This window comes from Sinocyclocheilus grahami, unplaced genomic scaffold (genome assembly GCF_001515645.1).
Source record: "Sinocyclocheilus grahami isolate Dianchi unplaced genomic scaffold, SAMN03320097.WGS_v1.1 scaffold177.1, whole genome shotgun sequence".
Lineage (NCBI taxonomy): Eukaryota > Metazoa > Chordata > Actinopteri > Cypriniformes > Cyprinidae > Sinocyclocheilus > Sinocyclocheilus grahami.
The window spans coordinates 375,935-394,361 of NW_015505356.1; the positions used below are offsets into that span (position 1 = coordinate 375,935).

Below are 18,427 nucleotides of genomic sequence, written 5' to 3' on the forward strand. Positions count from 1 at the left end.
ACCAAAAAAGCCATTTTAAAGTGGTTAAGCAAATAATAATAATAATAATAATAATCGGCAGGGATCCCAGACCAATACAATTAGTGTGCCTCTATTTAAAAACCCACGAGCCGCCACTGGGAAGCACATCAAGACAATGCATTACCTTTATTTATATATATATATATATTCTACTTCTGAACACATTTTTGTTTTACTGTTTAAAGAGATTGTCATGATATCTCGGGACTGTGTTAGTTATATATTTTAGGGTGTAGGTGTGGTGCTATGAAGAATTAAAAATTTCTTACAAAGTTCTCACATTATAAATTAAAAATGTAATAAACAATTAATAATAATGTAAAGAGTCTAGAGTCTAGCCTTACTGTAGGCCTGATATGTTCTTATTCCACAGGGTAAAGTACACCAAAGTACAGTTGCTTGTTACAACAAAGTGTGTCAATAAGAAAATGGCAACTTAATGTCTACACTCTAACGGTCACAACTGTCACATTCACATATTGAATTGAAAGTACCTCTTAAACCTATCTATTTAAACTGTACAAAAAATACCAAATACAGAGATTGAGCTCTCACTCAAACTGATGTTTCACCTAAATTTTATTGTGTTCTGACACAGTTTTCCCCTTGTTCTCTCTTTTTTTTTCAGTCCGCATTGTCAGCTGATCTAAATAAACCCTTTCCTTTCCATCCTGGTCCTCTATTTGGAGGCGTTTGCACAGAGGAGGTGATCTCTGAGGATGTAGATGTGTTTTGATCTGGGGAAGACTGACGAATGAGGAGCTCCTTAAACACTGAGTGCATCATGTTATGCACTTCCTGCAAGATAGTATGGACAAAAATACACTTTAATAGAGGGAGGATGAAGAACGCATTAGGATTATAAATAAAATTGAAATGTCCTGACCTTATCCACTGCTGTTGAGAGTTCCTCTCTGCTTCCTCCATCGGCAGTGGATCGTCTCATTTGAGGGCTGTGAAAGTTATAAATTGACAGATTTAGTCATTATTCTGTAGATAATAATCTGTGATATTAAAATCTATGTAAAAAGCAAACAAACAATCTAATTACACACTCTAATGTTTTCCGCAGAGCGCCAGGAGAATTTCCGGGCTGTGCATATGGTCCTGTGGGTATTTGTAACGAAACCTTTCCAGATGTGACATGACTCGTCCCGACTCCGGCTTTGTCACTTGTGACCTTGAGCCTAGAAAATGAATACAGACAGAATTATTGTTTAGTTTAGCTAGTTACTGTGCCATTCATTATGCAGTAAGAATTACGTTTAATTTTTTTATCATAATAATTATGTAGTAAGAATGAATAAAGTTCACTTAGATTACATGTTTGTTTCTTTCTTGTATTTATATGGACAGTGTACAAGTCACATGCTAAACCGAACAGTGTACAACAATTGGGTTCCATTAGTAAAAATTCACATTAATTTTTTTCACATTTCTCTATGATTTTTAACAATAACTTAAAAACATTTAAAGACAGACCTTCTGTGAGCTATGTGGTTGCCATAGTGTATTTTTTTGTTTAAGCCATTCAGAATTATTTCAACTTATTTTTTAAACAATTGCATTCAACAGCTGATTCCCTGGTAAAAAAAAAGAACTACCCCTGATTCTGCAAAAAATCTAAACAATCAAATCGTGCCAAATCAATAAATCAAACTCCCTACACTCTCAAAAAACTTAAATGTGAAGCTACTGTATATGCAATAAACATAAAATACATTGTTTCTGTATAAATAATAAATATGATTTTTAATTTGATTGACATTCACAATGCTTCATGGGATTGTAGTTCTTTCCCTCATTAAAGCCGTTAAATAAACGGTCTTGTACTTTTGTCTCCTTGTTCGATTTACAAATACTTTTTTTTTTTTTAACTTCAAATCAAAGTTTGTAATGTAGTAATTCAACTCGTAGCTGGTTGGTTTGGGTCACTGCTTATAACGCTTTAACAACGGCAATAGGACGATAATCATTAAAAGAATCTGGCCTAGTTGTTTTAGGTATTGGAACGATTGTTGAGCTTTTATTGCTCTGTGGTAGAATACTGAATCACTGTGCTGAACAGCTCAGTGGAGTTCTCCATGTACTTTTTCAATCTTCCTTAGATCTAGAGCTGGTACCTGATCTGTGGAACAGCTCAACAATTGTTCCAATATCGGACACGTTAAATACCTCTGTAGGTTGTGTACTTTCTCCGATCTTTTTTATAGTACACTAATGATTGTCACATCATAGTCCACATCATAATAGTTATCTGGTAAAATATGCGGATGATACTGTTCTTCTTTCATTGCTTTCATATTCAGACCAGGAATATGGTCCGGCTTTGCACAATTTTATTTCTTGGTGTAGCGGTATGAAACTAGACCTGAGTGTCTCAAAGACTAATGAGATGGTTGTTAATTTGAGCAGGAAAGCACTTGCACTTAAACCAGTGATTATTAATGGCACACAGGTGGATGTAATTGAGGAATATAAGTATTTAGGGACAATTTTTGATAATATGTTGAAGTTTGATAAAAATACTGATGCTATCATTAAAAAAAATCACACCAAAGATTATTCGTGTTGAGGAAGCTTAACTCTTTTAATGTACAGAGACCCATTCTTAGATCTTTTAATAACTCATTTGTTGAAAGCATTTTGTCTTTCTCTTTCATTTGTTGATTTTCTTCAAGCACAAAAATCATCTGCAAGGTATTGTAAACGTGCTCAAAAATTACGGGTGTTCCTTCACGTAGTCTTGCATCTTATTATGAACAGCAAGAGCTGAGGATGGCACGTAAAATAATGGGAGATAGCACACACCCTTTGTATTCTTATTTTGAGTACCCTGGGCGGCGTTTAAGAACAATTAGGTGTTCCACGAACCGTTATAAATCTACTTTTGTGCCTGATGCAATTCGTTTATATAATAAATATAATTGATTGGTTTATATATATGCAGGCCTATATGTAATGTATTTTGAGTATTTGTATGTATGTGTATTAAGTGTTGTCTCTACATGTGAAGCACCATGACAGTCTGAATTAATTGCCCCATGGGGATTAATAAAGCTCTAAACTAAACTAAAATCCCTATGGTAAAAAGGAATAGAAAAACCAAGGAACCAAGGCCACTGAAAAAGTGGATGGCACTCTATATAATAATAACAGCGCTTTTTTAAAGAATGAACTACCATGTGGTTTTACTAGTACAAAAATCTCTACATGGTTATATAGTTCATGTCTTTACATTCAGTGGTTCACATGAAACAATCTGTGAGTGTTTTACCGTGTACTTTGCTCTGCTTTCTGCTCTTCTTCTGTCTGCTGTCTGCCACAGCTGGATTTCAGAGTTTGCTTCCCTTTCTGATCTTGGCCTCCATCCATGCTGAACAACATAGATTGAGAGGACTGAGAAGTGTTATGACGCTCCAGACTGTGGCTGGTAGTAACTGATTGTGGCATTGACTCAATAGTGATAAGTCTGTTATACCTACCTAGGCACACTGATATATTTATTCGGGATGAGACCCTTTGTTCCATTCAGCTCCCCTCTCCACCAATCAGAGGAGGCTTTGCTGTGAAGGATGAGACAGTCTCCATGTTTAAAGGACAGCTCAGCAGAAGAACGGCCTTTGTAGTCGAACAAGGCCACTCCCTGCAGCTCTGCACATCAAAACAGACCAAAAGGAATTAGTTAAGTTCTGCTAGTCCAAATGTTGATAAGTAAACCATGTTAACCATACCGTCTTTTGCTTCTTTCATTTGAGATTGCTCTGATTCTCCATCTCCTTCCTCTGCTACAGCCTCACTATAGACATGAGAAATATCAAGTCATTTCAACTATAACGCTTTTCAAAATACACATTGTTTCAAAGCAGCTTTACCAAAAATCATAATGTTTATACTATGTTAGCACATGTTCTTAGCACATACTATATGTGTGAGTGTATGTATGTACAGTGCACTACAAGGATGGAGCTTAATTCTTACCAGTCGTCTTCTTCCAATGCCATGCACTTTTCATACACTGGCCCAGGCAATTCATTCTGGCTAGGGAAGATGCTCTCGTGTTGGATAATGATGCTCTTGACCAGCGAGTTGATGCGCTGAAGCTCTGCTGCATCGCTGTTGTCTGGCCCCCTCACCAGACTGGGACCAAAACACACTGCCAGGTTATAGGGCTGCATCATGTTCTCATCACTGTACTGGGAGACACTTTACACACACGTACAGACATTCAGATGTGGGGGTTTTGTGATTGAAAAAGGGCAAAACCCAATGACACAGTGTAATACTCACTGGTGAAGGAATGCAAAAAGATATCTCATGACAATGATGAGCGAGGCAGGATATGAGGAGATGATGCACTTCAGCTGCGTACATTTTTTTGTCTCGTCATCAATTTCTGTAAGGGAGGTAAAGTTAAAGATTCCATAAAATTAGTTAATTGCCGTTACGTCTAGAAGTCGACAAAAATAAACTTAGCAGATATACATTTAAAACGGTCAGCCTTTTTCTTTGAACAAAATATTGACTTTTGTCTAATAAAATGCTCTTTAAAATAAGAATCAACTGCCAATAGCTAGTAGCAAATCAATAATAGCAAAATCAGTAAGTATAGCTATTTTTTTATTTTTTTTATTTGGGACAATATAAACATATTTAGAAAAATATAAGTACTAGTACTTATAATAAAAAATTAAGTATAAAATATAACTAGCAATATATATATATTCACAACATATTTTTGGCCATTTTTTGAAAATTATATTTTAAAATATATCTGAAAATCTCTTTTTTTTTAAGTATGGAAAACAAAGAATGATTTATAAGTTTCTTTATATAACAGAATACGCTATCCATCAAAAGCTTGATGTCAGTAAGATTTTTTTTCTTATGCTCACCAAGTCTGCATGTATTATAAATATACAGTAAGACAATAATATTGTGAAATATTATTACAATTTAAAATAAATGTTTTCTATTTTAATATAATTGAAAATGTAATCATTTCAAAAGTTGAATTTTCAGCATCATTACTCCAGTCTTCAATGTCCCATGATCCTTCAGAAATCATTCTAACATGCTGATATGCTGCTCATGAAACCTTTTTTTATTATTGTCAATGTTAAAAACAGTTGTGCTACTTGATATTTTGGTGTGTTTTTTTCTTTGATGAATAGAAAGTTCAAAAGAACAGGTATTATTTGAAACAGAAATCGTCTGTAACATTATAAATGTCTTTACTGTCACTTTTGATCAATTTAATGCATCCTTGCCGAATAAAATCTTACTAATGGTAGTGCACACCATAAAGCAATTTTGCTGGATTTTTAATCATGCATTAGAGGTAAACTAAAGGCTACTGTCTAACTAAAAATCGGCCCTGCAATATGCCCTGCCCTTCCTGTTTAAACAGAAAATCTTACCACAGGAAAGAAAACATACACACAGTCAACATACAAGCATACAAGCACATAATAGTGTTGTAATGTGCTCTTACGTCCACATTCCATCAGCTGCTCATAACTGTCCTCAAGAAAGAGCGGTTTCATTAGTCCTCTAAAATAAAGTTTCAGCACTCCAGCCACAGAGTCCATGTCACAGCCCCCATCAGCGAGCGGGTCATCGCCTATGAATAAATACAAAAATCACAGCCTATTACTAATGCTCAGAGAAAGGGAGGAAAATATCATCACCCACTGCTCATACCATTCTCAAATGCATCCTTAAGCTGATTCACAACCATTTGAGATCCCGGCACTCTGAACAATCCCTCATGATGTAAACCTTACCAGAGAAAAAACAGTGATTAAGATAGAAAGAATGGTAGGAAGAGGTGTTATCTACTGACTTAGATTTACCATTGAGGTTGATGAACCGAATGCAGCTCTCCACCACGGCAGGAATGAGCTGTCCTGATGCCTAATGGGGAGGAAACACAGAGTGAGTCAGTTGCCTTGTACTGTTTTGTGTGAATCCAGAACACCTCCTGAATCAGAGAGATTTACTTGGATGTATGATAGTAGATCCCCATTGAAAAGCTTCTGGCTGATCTGGGTACCAGGGTAACTCTTTTTATGGCGCACCGATCTTTTGGAGCGTGTTCTAAATAAACAGAAATGTTTAATTATAGACATCACCAAAAATAAAAAAAGGCATTTTCTGCTCTTGCTACCCCAATAAAATGTAGGAATTTTCGCAAATATTTTTACAGAACATAATATATCTATTTTAAGCTTTAGCTTCCTTACCTGGAATGGTTACTATCAACACTTTCAGCTGATAAGAAAAAGAACCAGAAGAACAAAATTGAAGAAATTATTTCACTTGGTTGTGTGGTATTGCTTTTCTGTAACAATTTCTGTAAAAATAGGAGACATTATTCCACCTTTCTGAATGGCAACCTTTAGCAGGTCATGTTTGGCCTCCAGTTTTGATATTAAAGAGCTGTTACATAGATGGTCCCGGACTTTCTGTAATATAAAGTCACATGAAAATGTCAGAAAAAAAAAACAGCAATAGAAATGGAATACTACTAACTACTACTACTGACAATATACATATATATAGAAAATTATAGAAATATGATAATAATTATATTATTATATATTAATAATTATATAATAGATATAATACAATATAAGAATGTTATTTGTTTAATTTTAATAGTATATTATAATAATTATAATTATATATATATATATAATATCACTGTTTATCAACAAAATAAACATTTCTTATCAATGTTGAAAAATGTTTTGAAAAATATTTTTGTTGGAAACTGTGATGCATTTTTTCTTTGATGAATAGAAAGTTCAAAAGAGCAGTATATAAACATAATTTAATATATTATATTTTTTAATAATAATAATACCAATAATTTTATAAAATAAATGTTTGATTAGATTAGAATAGATTAGATTCAACTTTATTGTCATTGCACATGTAAGGTACAAGGCAACGAAATGCAGTTAGCATCTAACCAGAAGTGCAATAATCAGTAAGTACAGGACATACAGTGTCTACAATATGTTACAAATGTACAATAAATATACAGATACAGATAAGGCAGTACTATGGACATAATTTACAGATATTTAGATTAGATAGATAGATAGATAGATTACCGAGAAGTACAAACTCTCAGTGTCCGGAAGGCTGGCTCTACGCTTCAGCTGATACGTCTTACTGACTGATACATCACCCTCTGGTGATGATGGGCTGCTGGGAAAGTCTGGGGAGGATCCAAATGTGTCCTCGACAATACCATCCAGCATGGAAGACAGAGCTGACTGAAGTAATTTGCCAGACTGCAATATATTTTATGTATATTCATGTTTAGACAAACCCAATTTCTAAGGAGTACACAAAAATACAGTATTCAATTATCCAAATATCCCGACATTTATCCTATTTTTAGTAGTAGTGCCACATAATATGTGCTGCTATGGGTTTTGTGTACCTCCTCAACCTCCATGGTGACTGAAGACAGCCTGGACTGCAGCTGATGGAAGCGAGTCACCAGCTCGCCCAACATCTCACACTTTGCTGACACCTCAACCACCTGGAAGAAGATACATACATAAGCAACCACACATTTCTCCACTTATACAGATACATTTTATCAGGCAGTACCTGGTCGCCTTCATAGGGTTGATACTGAAAGCGGAGGGGCAGGCAAAAGGTTGAGATGTTGGCCTGCATGAGCGTGTCTCTGTCCTGGTTCTGGTTCAGTTCTGACACAGTTGTGTCCAGCTGCTGCATCCCAGTGCTCAAGTTCTGCTGGGCCCACTGGCGACTGGCCAGGTAAAAATGAAACACCTTGGATATGGACTGGTGGTAACCCAGATCACAGCACTGAGAGGGCATGCAATGAGAGGTTGAGTTAAACCTGCTCAGTATTGAAACGTGATTGTATAGCTTGAGTGTAATGAACTCACATCTATGAGAGTGGAGAGATCCTGAAGGTAGTATTTGTTCATGCACGCATTTGCTGCAGCCAAGTTGAGCAGGTAGTCATTGCGTGCTTTTGTGCACTTTAGCTGAATCTCCTGAACCTTACATTGCCTCTGTGCACAGATAAAGAGATGAGATGTAACCTCAGATGTTACTGGAACAATCACTTATCCACACACATTTAGTGAGTCACAGTTCAAATCTCACAAGGTGACCACAATAACCAACCGCTGTGATCTATATTCTGCCAACCATGTGCAGCGAACACTTGCCCCACATCACTCTGCACAGTGGAGGATGCAGCTCATGTTCATGTAGGCAAAACACTGTAACACTCTCTTGCTCCCTTGATTCTGTAACCAGTCAGATTTTTTGTGGCATAATGTAAATTAACATAAATTTTGACATTCCTAATTTTCTTTAAAAACAACATCAACTAAATAAAAAAAATAATAAAACAAATCATGGCCATGAATTCACTAATATGAGGGAATTAATTCATCATTTGTGGCCACAAATTAAGTTTTATTTTATTTCACAGTTTTCACAAAAATATTGAGCAGAACAACTGTTTTCAACATTGATAACAACAAGAAATGTTAAATATTGAGCACCAAATCAGCATATTATAATGATTTCTAAAGGATCATGTAACACTGAAGTCTGGATTAATGGCTGCAAAAAATTTGGCTTTGCCATCAAAGGAAAAAATTACATTTTAAAATACAGAGAAATAGAAAAGTTATTTTAAATTGTAATAATATTTCACAAATTTTTTTTTACTTTAGTTTTGATTAAGTAAGCATAAGAAAAAGTTACTTCTTTCAAAAACTTTTATAACCTACCCCAAGCTTTTGACTGGTAATATATATATATATATATATATATATATATATATATATATATATATATATTACATGAGAAAAATATAGTGAAAAGAGAAAATTATCTCTTTTTTTTATGATTCCTAAATATACCTTAATTATAACCATTTCAAACACATCTATTTCATATGTTGGTATTAAAAAGTGAGTTATACTTTCTCTATTTGTCTTTCCATCTTTTTAGAAGCACTTTGCTTTTGCTTTTCCTCCAGTCTGACTGCCTCCTTTAGTTTGCCTTCTGCAGACAGGAACTCAGTGTAGTACTGGTAATATGTCTTCAAGGTCTGGTTTCCAACAAACACAGGAATGAGATTTGCAGTGACATTTTACAATCCATTAAATGTAAATTCAAGCAAACAGCGTTTCTGAAAGAAAAATGTGGCTTGATGAGAGGAATGAAGAGTTAAACTCACCGTATGAAGTTCTGTGGTGACCTTCAGAAGTCCATCCTGTAGCTGGGTGCAAATGTCTCTGCTCTGAAAAACATAAATAATACAAAAACAGAAAGATAAATGATCATTTTAGCAACTGTGTATTACAATGTCAGGCGAGTGGCAGGTGACTATGCCAAAGGTGTTGTATGTCTGTGCACTGTTTGCAAAGTATCAGTGCAAAGGAAGCCACATGTATATACGTGGGCATGTTTGCTCCTTCAAGTCTAGTAATGTGTGGGTGCTTATTTTTGCAAATGTGGAAGGATGTGAAAATGTGTGTGTTTGTGCGTTTGTTTGTTTGTGTGTGTGTGTGTGATGGTGGGTGTGTACCCGCTTGGCCAGGCGTTGGGCATGTTCAGCACAGTGTGAAAGCTGCTGAGGCAGAGTGTTACTGTAGCTGTCACTCAAGAAACTGTGATCTCTGCTCTCCTGCCGTGTTTGTGTCAACAACACCTGCCAGCAGTTAACCACTGACTGATGGCTGGGCTCCTTCCTGAGGGGCAAATGAACAGAGAACTGAGTTATCAAGTTCCTGGTAAGATACATAGCCATACAGGCAAATACGTTTTGCCTGAAATAAAATATATACAGTACTGTTTAAAATTTGGGGTCAGTAAGGTTTTGTTTTTGTTTATTTTTAAATAAATTAATACTTTTATTGAGAAAGGATGCATTAAATTAATTAAAAGTGACAGTAAAGTCATTTATAATGTTACAGTTTTCTAGTTCAAATAAATGCTGGAGTAATGGCTTGAAATAATCCCTGGAATAAATTACATTTTAAAATACATTAAAATAGAAAACAGTTACTTTAAATTGTTATAATAGTTCACAATATTTCTAATTTTACTGTATTTTTAAACAAATACATGCAGCCTTGGTGAACATACAAGACGTCTGTCAGCGTTTAGTAACACTACAATAATTTGTTAACACTGGCTAATGCATTAACTAACATTAACGATGAGCAATACAGTTGTTACAGTATTTATTAATCTTTGTTAATGGTAGTAAATTAAAATGCAACCGTTCATTCTTAGTTCATGTTAGCTCAGCTACATTAAATAATATAACAGATACAACTTTTGATTTCAATGTTTTACTAAATGTTGAAATTAACATTAACTAAGATGAATAAATCCTTTAGAAGTATTTTTCATTGTTAGTTCATGTTAACTAATGTAAACTAATGTTAACAAATTGAACCTAATTAATGAGCAATACAGTTGTTACAGTATTTATTAATCTTTGTTAATGGTAGTAAATTAAAATGCAACTGTTCATTCTTAGTTCATGTTAGCTCAGCTACATTAAATAACATAACAGATACAACTTTTGATTTCAATGTTTTACTAAATGTTGAAATTAACATTAACTAAGATTAATAAATCCTTTAGAAGTATTTTTCATTGTTAGTTCATGTTAACTAATGTAAACTAATGTTAACAAATTGAACCTAATTGTAAAGTGTCACCAAACTTTCTAACCAACCCCAACATTTTGATCGGTAGTATAGAATTATATATATAATATGTTTTTGAGTAATTCTTGCTTGAAAAATGTGTTTGGGCTATCTTTCTTTAAAATAAATTGTGACCCTGGACCACAAAACCAGTCATAAAGGTCCATTTATTATTTATCTGAATAAATAAGCTTTCCATTGATATATGGTTTGTTAGGATAGGACCATATTTGGCCGAGATACAATTATTTGAACATCTGGAACCTGAGGGTGCAAAAAAATCTAAATATTGAGAAAATCGCCTTTAAAGTTGTCCAAATGAAGTTCTTAGCAATGCATATTACTAATCAAAAATTAAGTTTTAATATATTTACAGTAGGAAATTTACAAAATATCTTCATGGAACATGATCTTTACTTAATATCCTATTGATTTTAGGCATAAAAGAAAAATCAATAATTTTGACCCATTCAATGTATTTTTGGATATTACTACAAATATACCCCAGCGACTTAAGACCGGTTTTATGGTCCAGGGTCACAATTCTTCTTACATGGTTTTTAAGGGTGGCATAAGTGCCCAAATTTTGTCACTATTTGGGACCATTGTACATACAAAATGCATTCATAGGTTAAGAAGAGTTTTTCATGCATTAATGGTAATATCCTCACTTCCTGGTTCTGGAGGAGAACCTGTCACACAGTTTGTCCAGTGAGCGGGCGTACTCCCCCTCGATCTCGCCTCGTCTGCGCAAATAATCGATCAGATCTTGGAACACCTGAGTCTTCTGCTCCACCTGACCGTCAAATATCCTCAACTGGTCGGCCAGCTGCAAACGCACCTCTAGAGAACAGAAAGAGAGACAGCGCAATTACATTTCTATAGTTTCACTCTGTATATCGGTTTCATTTGACAGGTGTCCAATAACAATTCACTGGAACATGTTGGCTTCACAAAGTTTAACAAGACGAATGGCAATAGATAAACATAAGCTAACAATGACAAATACTTCTAAAGCATCTATTAATCCTAATGTTAATTTCAACATTCAACAACATTTACAAGTTGTATATCTGTTAATATTATTTAATGTACCTGAGCTAACATGAACCAAGTATGAACAGTTGTTTTTTTAATAACTAACTTTAACAAAGATTAGTAAATTGGTTATCTGTGATTTCGGAAGCACATACAAAATTTGCAGCAGAAACTGATCAGCAAATTTCATAGCATTGGAAAGGAATCATTTTGGGTTTCCATTGCTCAGAAATCTTAAAGGGTATTCAATATTAGGACGTCCGTTACCTTTAAACTGTGTATCATAGTCTGCCGTCCCCACTCTGTCCCTCCACAGTTTGACATGGGATGACATTGTAGCTCCAGCTAGGTGAATGAACAGAAGCCATGTAGAAGGTTAAAGAATGTACTTGAAAAAGATTTTCATTGGCACTTCATGCTTTTAATTGTATATTTTGACCCATTTTGACCAATCTATATGACTCACAGAAATGAGAAACATGTACATTGACTTTCAATGCAGACTAGTGCCAAGATCAATCACAAGATCAAAACTATATTCAAATTTCTTTGGCTTTAAGTTCATTTGGACTATAACAATCACTCAACTTGATTTTTACACCTACTTGTACAATACCACAAGTACTGAGGCAATCAAGCAGCAAGTCTATAAACACTCTCAGCAGTTAACATCATATAAAATGTCTTGTATAATATAAGCAGATTCAAAAGAAAAAGAAAAACTGAGAATTATTAAGCATATATATTCTCCAAAACAACTTCTGCACTCATTCATCTGCTCATTGTAGGAGTGTCCTTATTCAACATGTGACAGCGGTCATTCGTCATGCTATGACCTACAGTCCGGTGGATGTAGAGTGAACTGTTCAATTTCAGTAAACAAATTGCACATCTAGGGTGTCAAAAAAGGGGAAGGTAGCAGACTTCCTGTGTTAAGAGCAAACTAGACAGCAGCAGCACACTCTCACCGTGAGTCATGACAACAGGCCACCCCCTCAGACTCTCTCCTTCTATCATTCTTCACAGAAACTTCCCCATTCACATCCCATGTAAATAACCAAATGCTCACTGAAATAATTGCTTTCAGATCTTCAAATGTTAAGACATATTCAGAAATTAAACATGCATGTTTCCCAACAACAAGCCAATTTTAATACATTTTCTTGGCATATGATTTATCTCTTTCTACTCTTGCTGCTCTTTGCTTAGGTTACAACTCTGTTTTTCAGTTACTTTAGCAATATGTGTGAAAAAATACGTTTAATATATATCATAAATTATATTTTTTGTATTAACCAAAAGTAACGTATGAAAAAAATGACAAAACAACACGTGCAAATTGACAACTACAAAAGTAGCAAATATTTTACACAATAAATCAACAAAATCATGCTATTTTTGCATTTGTACGTAAAACCACAACACTTGCCTTAGTATTTCCTGCAGATGTTCACACTGGCATTCTCAATAAATCCTCATAAACAACTTCCACACTCCTTTACTATGGCTTGTCCAAACCAAAGCCCAGAGAAACTGTCTTTCCCTCGCACAAGCACGGTGAGATACCAAGAAAGACAAGAGTGTTCTCCTCCTTCCTCACTCGGTCACTGTGTGCTGAGAGTAAGTGTACTGAATGCTGAGTAAAACCTCACATTACTGGCCCCTCCTCCCTCACTTGTGTCTTCTCACTTTCACAAACACTATCTTTTCAATTTGGATTCAAGCAATCATTTATCTGAAAGGCTTTATTTGGGGTCAACACACCTCAGTAATGGCTATTGGTCTCCTGTGTCATTCTGAAAGTAAGTGGCGGCTTCCATTGAAGATCTTCCCACACAGGCCAACAATAACAAGGTTGCTATGACAAACATAAGTAGTGGAAAACGCTTTGATTCTGATGCATCTAAAGTGCCATGACCCTATAATAAGCATTATGACCTTTCTGTTTTCCTCCTACAGAAGCTTGTATGGATCAGATTGCATCACATGTCATTTTAGTTCCCTTACTCTGATGCATTGTTCCTATTTATTTAATCCATCCTAAGGTATGAAGCACAAAACAAGGAAATAAAAACAGAAATGGCGCCAACCTATTACCAAGTTAGTAAATAACTCTGTCAAAATTCACTTTACTATTAAGCATGTTAGGCCTAGCTTCACTTTCACATTCTCACGAACTGTTCTTTTGCTTATATGTTTTCTTGGTGTTAGTGTGTGAGGACCTATTCATTTCCTTCCTCTCCTGAGTGTCTTATCTGTTTCCCATGATAAATCTAAACGAGTCTGTTTGCCACTGTATTAGACTCATTATTGGAACAATAATTTTCATTTTATATGTTTGTCTTTTATTCACTATAAAAGACACACCGTATGCAACTGGATATTACTTAAGAACACAGTGTGACAGTTAACCACAGTCAAATACCACAACTGAACCACAAGTGCATTAAAAGTCTATTGTCCTCCTACTGCTGTGCACTATACAACATTAAAAAAAGAATCAAATTGCACTTATAAAAATAACAAGTTACAAGTTATTAGTGGTTTATATTTGTGAAGTTTACCTTCTGCTTGCAAATTTAGAATTCTAATAATAGGATTATGTTAAAAACAAAAACTCTTGTCAAACGTTCTGATCACATGGTTCAGTTTATGAGGTATAAAACGACAAATATGCCTTAATCACATTATATCAAGTACATGGTAGTGTTCCCACTGCAGCAAAACAAACAAACAAAAAGAAATCTTCAAGTGATCATGACTGTGAAGACTGAAAGTAGAGAAGTTTTCGGAGGAAGTTCAAAGATCCGGGCATTTGTTTATACAGGCCTTTGGCAGATATTTGGGAGACCGCATGGTTTACCTAAAGAAAATAGATATTTAATACAAACAATTTATTTTAATACAAAAATATTAAAATATATACAATTTATAAATATAATTATCTGTGCTTGAAAGTCAAACCAAAAAAATATATACATATTACATTGGCATGCATAGTGCCTGTTTTTGCTTAACTAACTAATCTAACTAGTCTAACTTGAAATATGTGTAGCTTGAATTATTTTTTTTGGACACAAAATTAAGGCTGCGTTTACACTGCAGGGCTTAATGCACAAATCCGATCTTTTGACCATATCCAACTTTTTGTCCCACCTATTTACACTCACTTAAGTCACGACTCATATCTGATACTTACTGTACATTTACTGTATATGAGTCCCTACTTAAACTAGAATGATTCCAATGGTGATCTCATTCAGCAACACAGTTGACCCTTGGGTTTTGAACAGCTGTATATAAAAATTATTTATATAATTTACATGGTTCTTTGACTTTACTGCACACCGGCTGTGATTATCCCGCTTATACCATGATCACTTGCCAGCCAGCAGTTAAAGCTGTCATTGATGTTTACAGCGCAAAATTTCACTGAATGGATTAAAAGTTATTTTAACTACAGGTCGTTGGATCTAGAATTCTGCTGTGTGATAAAATAATATTTGTTTGAAAAAAATTGGCAAAAAGAGATAATGCGTGTAAATGACCTGCACCTATGCCACCTCTCTATAGTAAAGCTGTGAGTTTAATTACATAAAAACAGCAAAATTATCATCATGCTGAAAAATATTAATGTAACTATTAGTAGTGAAGATTTTATTTATAAAATTAGGGGGCAGCGGCTCAAAACAAGTTTGTTTCTGTGTGTGTGTGAACATTAAGAAAAGTTATAGTGGGCAAATATGTCTCCCTCGCCTTGTGATGGCTTGGAATTCCAATAGGAATCATATTTTCGTGTTTAGATGTAGGTCAGATGTCCAGATATCAGATATGTATCTGATTTTGAACCAAACCATATTTAGAAGCGGCTCAGAACAGATGCAATCCACTCCTGTGTATTTTTATGCTTAGACGTGTACAATAGCCAATCCGTGTCACAAGTGAGTAAAAAAAAAATCAGATTTTTTTTGTTTCAGTGTAAGCGCAACCTAAAAGTATGAATTAATTTTATGTCTGGCACCAGTGAAAATATAGTACTTCAACTAGAAGAGTTTGTATGTGATGCATTTTGAGGAGCAGACTATAGTTTTTGCTTGGTGATCTTTTTTTTTAAATTATTAAGCTAGCAGAATCTATAAGATCGCAGAATATCTACTGCTTGATATGCTACAGTATGTACCATCATACTGCTCTACCCTAATTGGTAGCATTATTATGGAATTTGGTTCGATTTGGTTTATTTTTTCCATTTTTAAGGACATATTTATTGTATCTATCAGTTGTTTTAAGAAGCTTTACAAGACAAAGACGTACCATCAGCAGCATGGTCCCCAGATCATCTGTGGCAGCATTCTCCTCAAGCACACGATCAAGATTCTTCACATACCAGGATCCGGCCTGCGTGTCCCTCCAGGAGACATAGCCTGCAAATGCATTAGCATGAATCGTCTATTTGTGTTTAGCAATCAAAAGGTTTGTCTTTCTGAAATATTTTTCAACCAAACAATTATTTAAGGTACAACAGGCGATTCCCGTAATGACCAAAGACACAGACCTGGAAAGGTTGAGTAGGACACCAGGATGTCGCTGGGTGTGGGCAAAGTGGCCCGAGCATCAAGTTCATCAGACGTGCTGAGAGAGTCACTGCTGGAGGATATGGGAATAGCGTCCATCTGGTCATCTATCCCAACCAAAGAGGGCTCCACCTCATCTGGAGAAACCTCAAAACCTGTGTCCTTCTCATCTACAGGTGAGAAGAAAAAAGTAAAAAAAAAAAAAAAGCATAATCTGAAAAACTGAGGCACAACCTCAAACATTTTTTATTATTTTTAGGTGTGGTCAACACTGCAAATTGAACTTGAACCAGTTGTGAAATCTGAGTGGGAAAACACTTCATGATGAGCTGTAATACTTATGAAAAATCATGAGATTAGGGTTAGGGTTAGGTTGGCGTTAGCTTAAGCCAGACAGTGATTCAGCTTTTTATACATTTATATATCTTTTCACATATTTATATATTCATCAAAACGCCGCTTTCAGCAGCGTGAACGGCATGGATTTTGAACATGAAAAATTTGCTGAACAACTGTAAATTTGACCACCACCTTTTGGCTACGAGATTTGTGAAAGATTTCTGAGATGCCCACCTCCTCCACAGGCCTGGATGAAGAACAGTTTGGGCTTGCCCTGCAGAGAAGGACAGTTCTGGCCGTTGAAGTAGCTTGTGATTAACTGAACTGGGACAGATGGTCCATCAACACCATGAACTGCTCCAGGAAAACAATTGTTGTTTGCCTAAACATTAGAGAAGTGTCGAGCACCAAAGTAGAATGAGAAAACTGCTCTAATGCTTTTGTAATTGGATAGCTTAATGGTGCTCTACAAAATGAGGAAGCAAATAAAACTTCTTTGCAGGTTGTACTTCTTTGTTGAAAACTAATAGTCTTCATAAATGTGAAAAGCAAATATAACATATATCCTCTTTTTTAAAAGAAATATATGTGACTGGTTTTACCTCAGTACCATGTGAAAGGATGATCACCACACAGCAGTCATACGCGGAATGATCCCTCTTTGCTATAAATGCCATCTCTTGTCTTATGAGCTATAGAGGGGAGAAATGTTCTTATTCATTTTTTAAATATATTAAAGACAGACAGACTTTTATCTTACAGCTTTGTTTACAGTGAGAAGAAGAGGAAGTACTGTGCTTACTTTGTATTTCAAGTTCCTTTTTACAATAACCTCAAAGTTGAGAGCCTTAAATCTTTTCTCCAGCTTGTCGCAGTCAATGTTGGACCCCTTTCGATCTTTTAGATCAGAGGCTGGGTCAAAATCTACATTGTTTATAATCAGGCAGATCCCACATGGACTGGCATCCATCTTATAGCACTGCACAAAAAATAGTAAGTGAGTGGTTAGGTACAATGGTGCAATTAAGATTTTTTTGTTTGTTTTAAAAGAAGTCTCTTATGCTCACCAAGATGGCATGTATTTGATCAAATAAATACAGCAATTTATTACAATTTAAAATAAATACAAAGTTCTGTCATGAAACTTTAGATGGCACAAGCTGATAGGTCCTAATTCAATATAATGACATCATTATTCACATTGCGCAGCTGATTGGTTTTTGTTGCATACGCAGACAATGAGCTTGCTGCTCAATATTCAAATACTTGGCCAGTGTTTGCTGTAGCAATTTGCTGCGAATTTCTGAAACCCTCCACCTTCCCCAGCTCCCCTTGTAGATGTGCTACAAGGTAATTTCATGCCTGTTATATGCGCAGCAACAGTAAGTCTTACATGCTCACAGCAGCATGTCTGTGGATGTATTGGCAGTAGCAAGTCTCGGTACTCGCTCTGCCGCAGCCGCAGCAACAGTGTAGCAGATCTATTACGCCAAGACCAAATACATTAACATTGCCATAAATATTACCATGCTAATCTTTCTGAGTTGCCATGACAGAACTGTTATTTACTATATTTTGAAATGTAATTACTTCCTGTGATGGCAAAGCTGATTTTTTTAGCAGCCATCTCAAATCTTACTGACCCCAAAACCTTTGAACAGTAGTGTTATATATTAAAATATGCTTATACAGTGGGTACGGAAAGTATTCAGACCCCCTTAAATT

At 35.3% G+C, this 18,427-nt stretch overlaps 2 protein-coding genes across 5 annotated transcripts in view; both read right to left on the reverse strand.

The window, feature by feature from the left end:
• Window positions 1-637: 637 nt before the first annotated feature.
• Window positions 638-13,731, reverse strand: arhgap4a (Rho GTPase activating protein 4a). Of its 3 annotated transcripts, XM_016283800.1 has the most exons (24): window positions 13,219-13,731; window positions 12,057-12,134; window positions 11,423-11,594; window positions 9,620-9,782; window positions 9,269-9,331; window positions 9,011-9,139; window positions 7,956-8,084; window positions 7,651-7,872; window positions 7,478-7,579; window positions 7,143-7,325; window positions 6,404-6,488; window positions 6,267-6,294; window positions 6,024-6,120; window positions 5,877-5,937; window positions 5,725-5,802; window positions 5,516-5,644; window positions 4,312-4,417; window positions 4,003-4,227; window positions 3,756-3,820; window positions 3,507-3,675; window positions 3,299-3,397; window positions 1,077-1,208; window positions 908-974; window positions 638-819 (listed from the first exon to the last, which is right to left on the reverse strand). In XM_016283800.1, exons 2-24 carry the CDS (start codon window positions 12,121-12,123, stop codon window positions 646-648), a joined length of 2,745 nt encoding a protein of 914 aa, XP_016139286.1. In that variant the 5' UTR covers window positions 12,124-12,134; window positions 13,219-13,731; the 3' UTR covers window positions 638-645. The 3 variants fall into 3 exon arrangements, with proteins under 3 accessions (XP_016139286.1, XP_016139288.1, XP_016139287.1); XM_016283802.1 differs by lacking the exon at window positions 7,143-7,325; XM_016283801.1 differs by lacking the exon at window positions 13,219-13,731 and having other exon boundaries at window positions 12,057-12,471.
• A 6-nt stretch (window positions 13,732-13,737) lies between these two features.
• Window positions 13,738-18,427, reverse strand: part of LOC107593914 (caspase-9-like) — a 7,631-nt gene continuing 2,941 nt past the window's right edge. For both annotated transcript variants that reach the window (XM_016283804.1, XM_016283803.1), the window contains 6 exons: window positions 17,505-17,681; window positions 17,305-17,394; window positions 16,937-17,084; window positions 16,345-16,533; window positions 16,104-16,213; window positions 13,738-14,652 (listed from right to left, as the gene is read on the reverse strand). In XM_016283804.1, coding sequence (XP_016139290.1) covers window positions 14,545-14,652; window positions 16,104-16,213; window positions 16,345-16,533; window positions 16,937-17,084; window positions 17,305-17,394; window positions 17,505-17,681 — 822 coding nt within the window. In that variant the 3' untranslated portion in view covers window positions 13,738-14,544. The remainder of the gene's footprint in view (window positions 14,653-16,103; window positions 16,214-16,344; window positions 16,534-16,936; window positions 17,085-17,304; window positions 17,395-17,504; window positions 17,682-18,427) is intronic.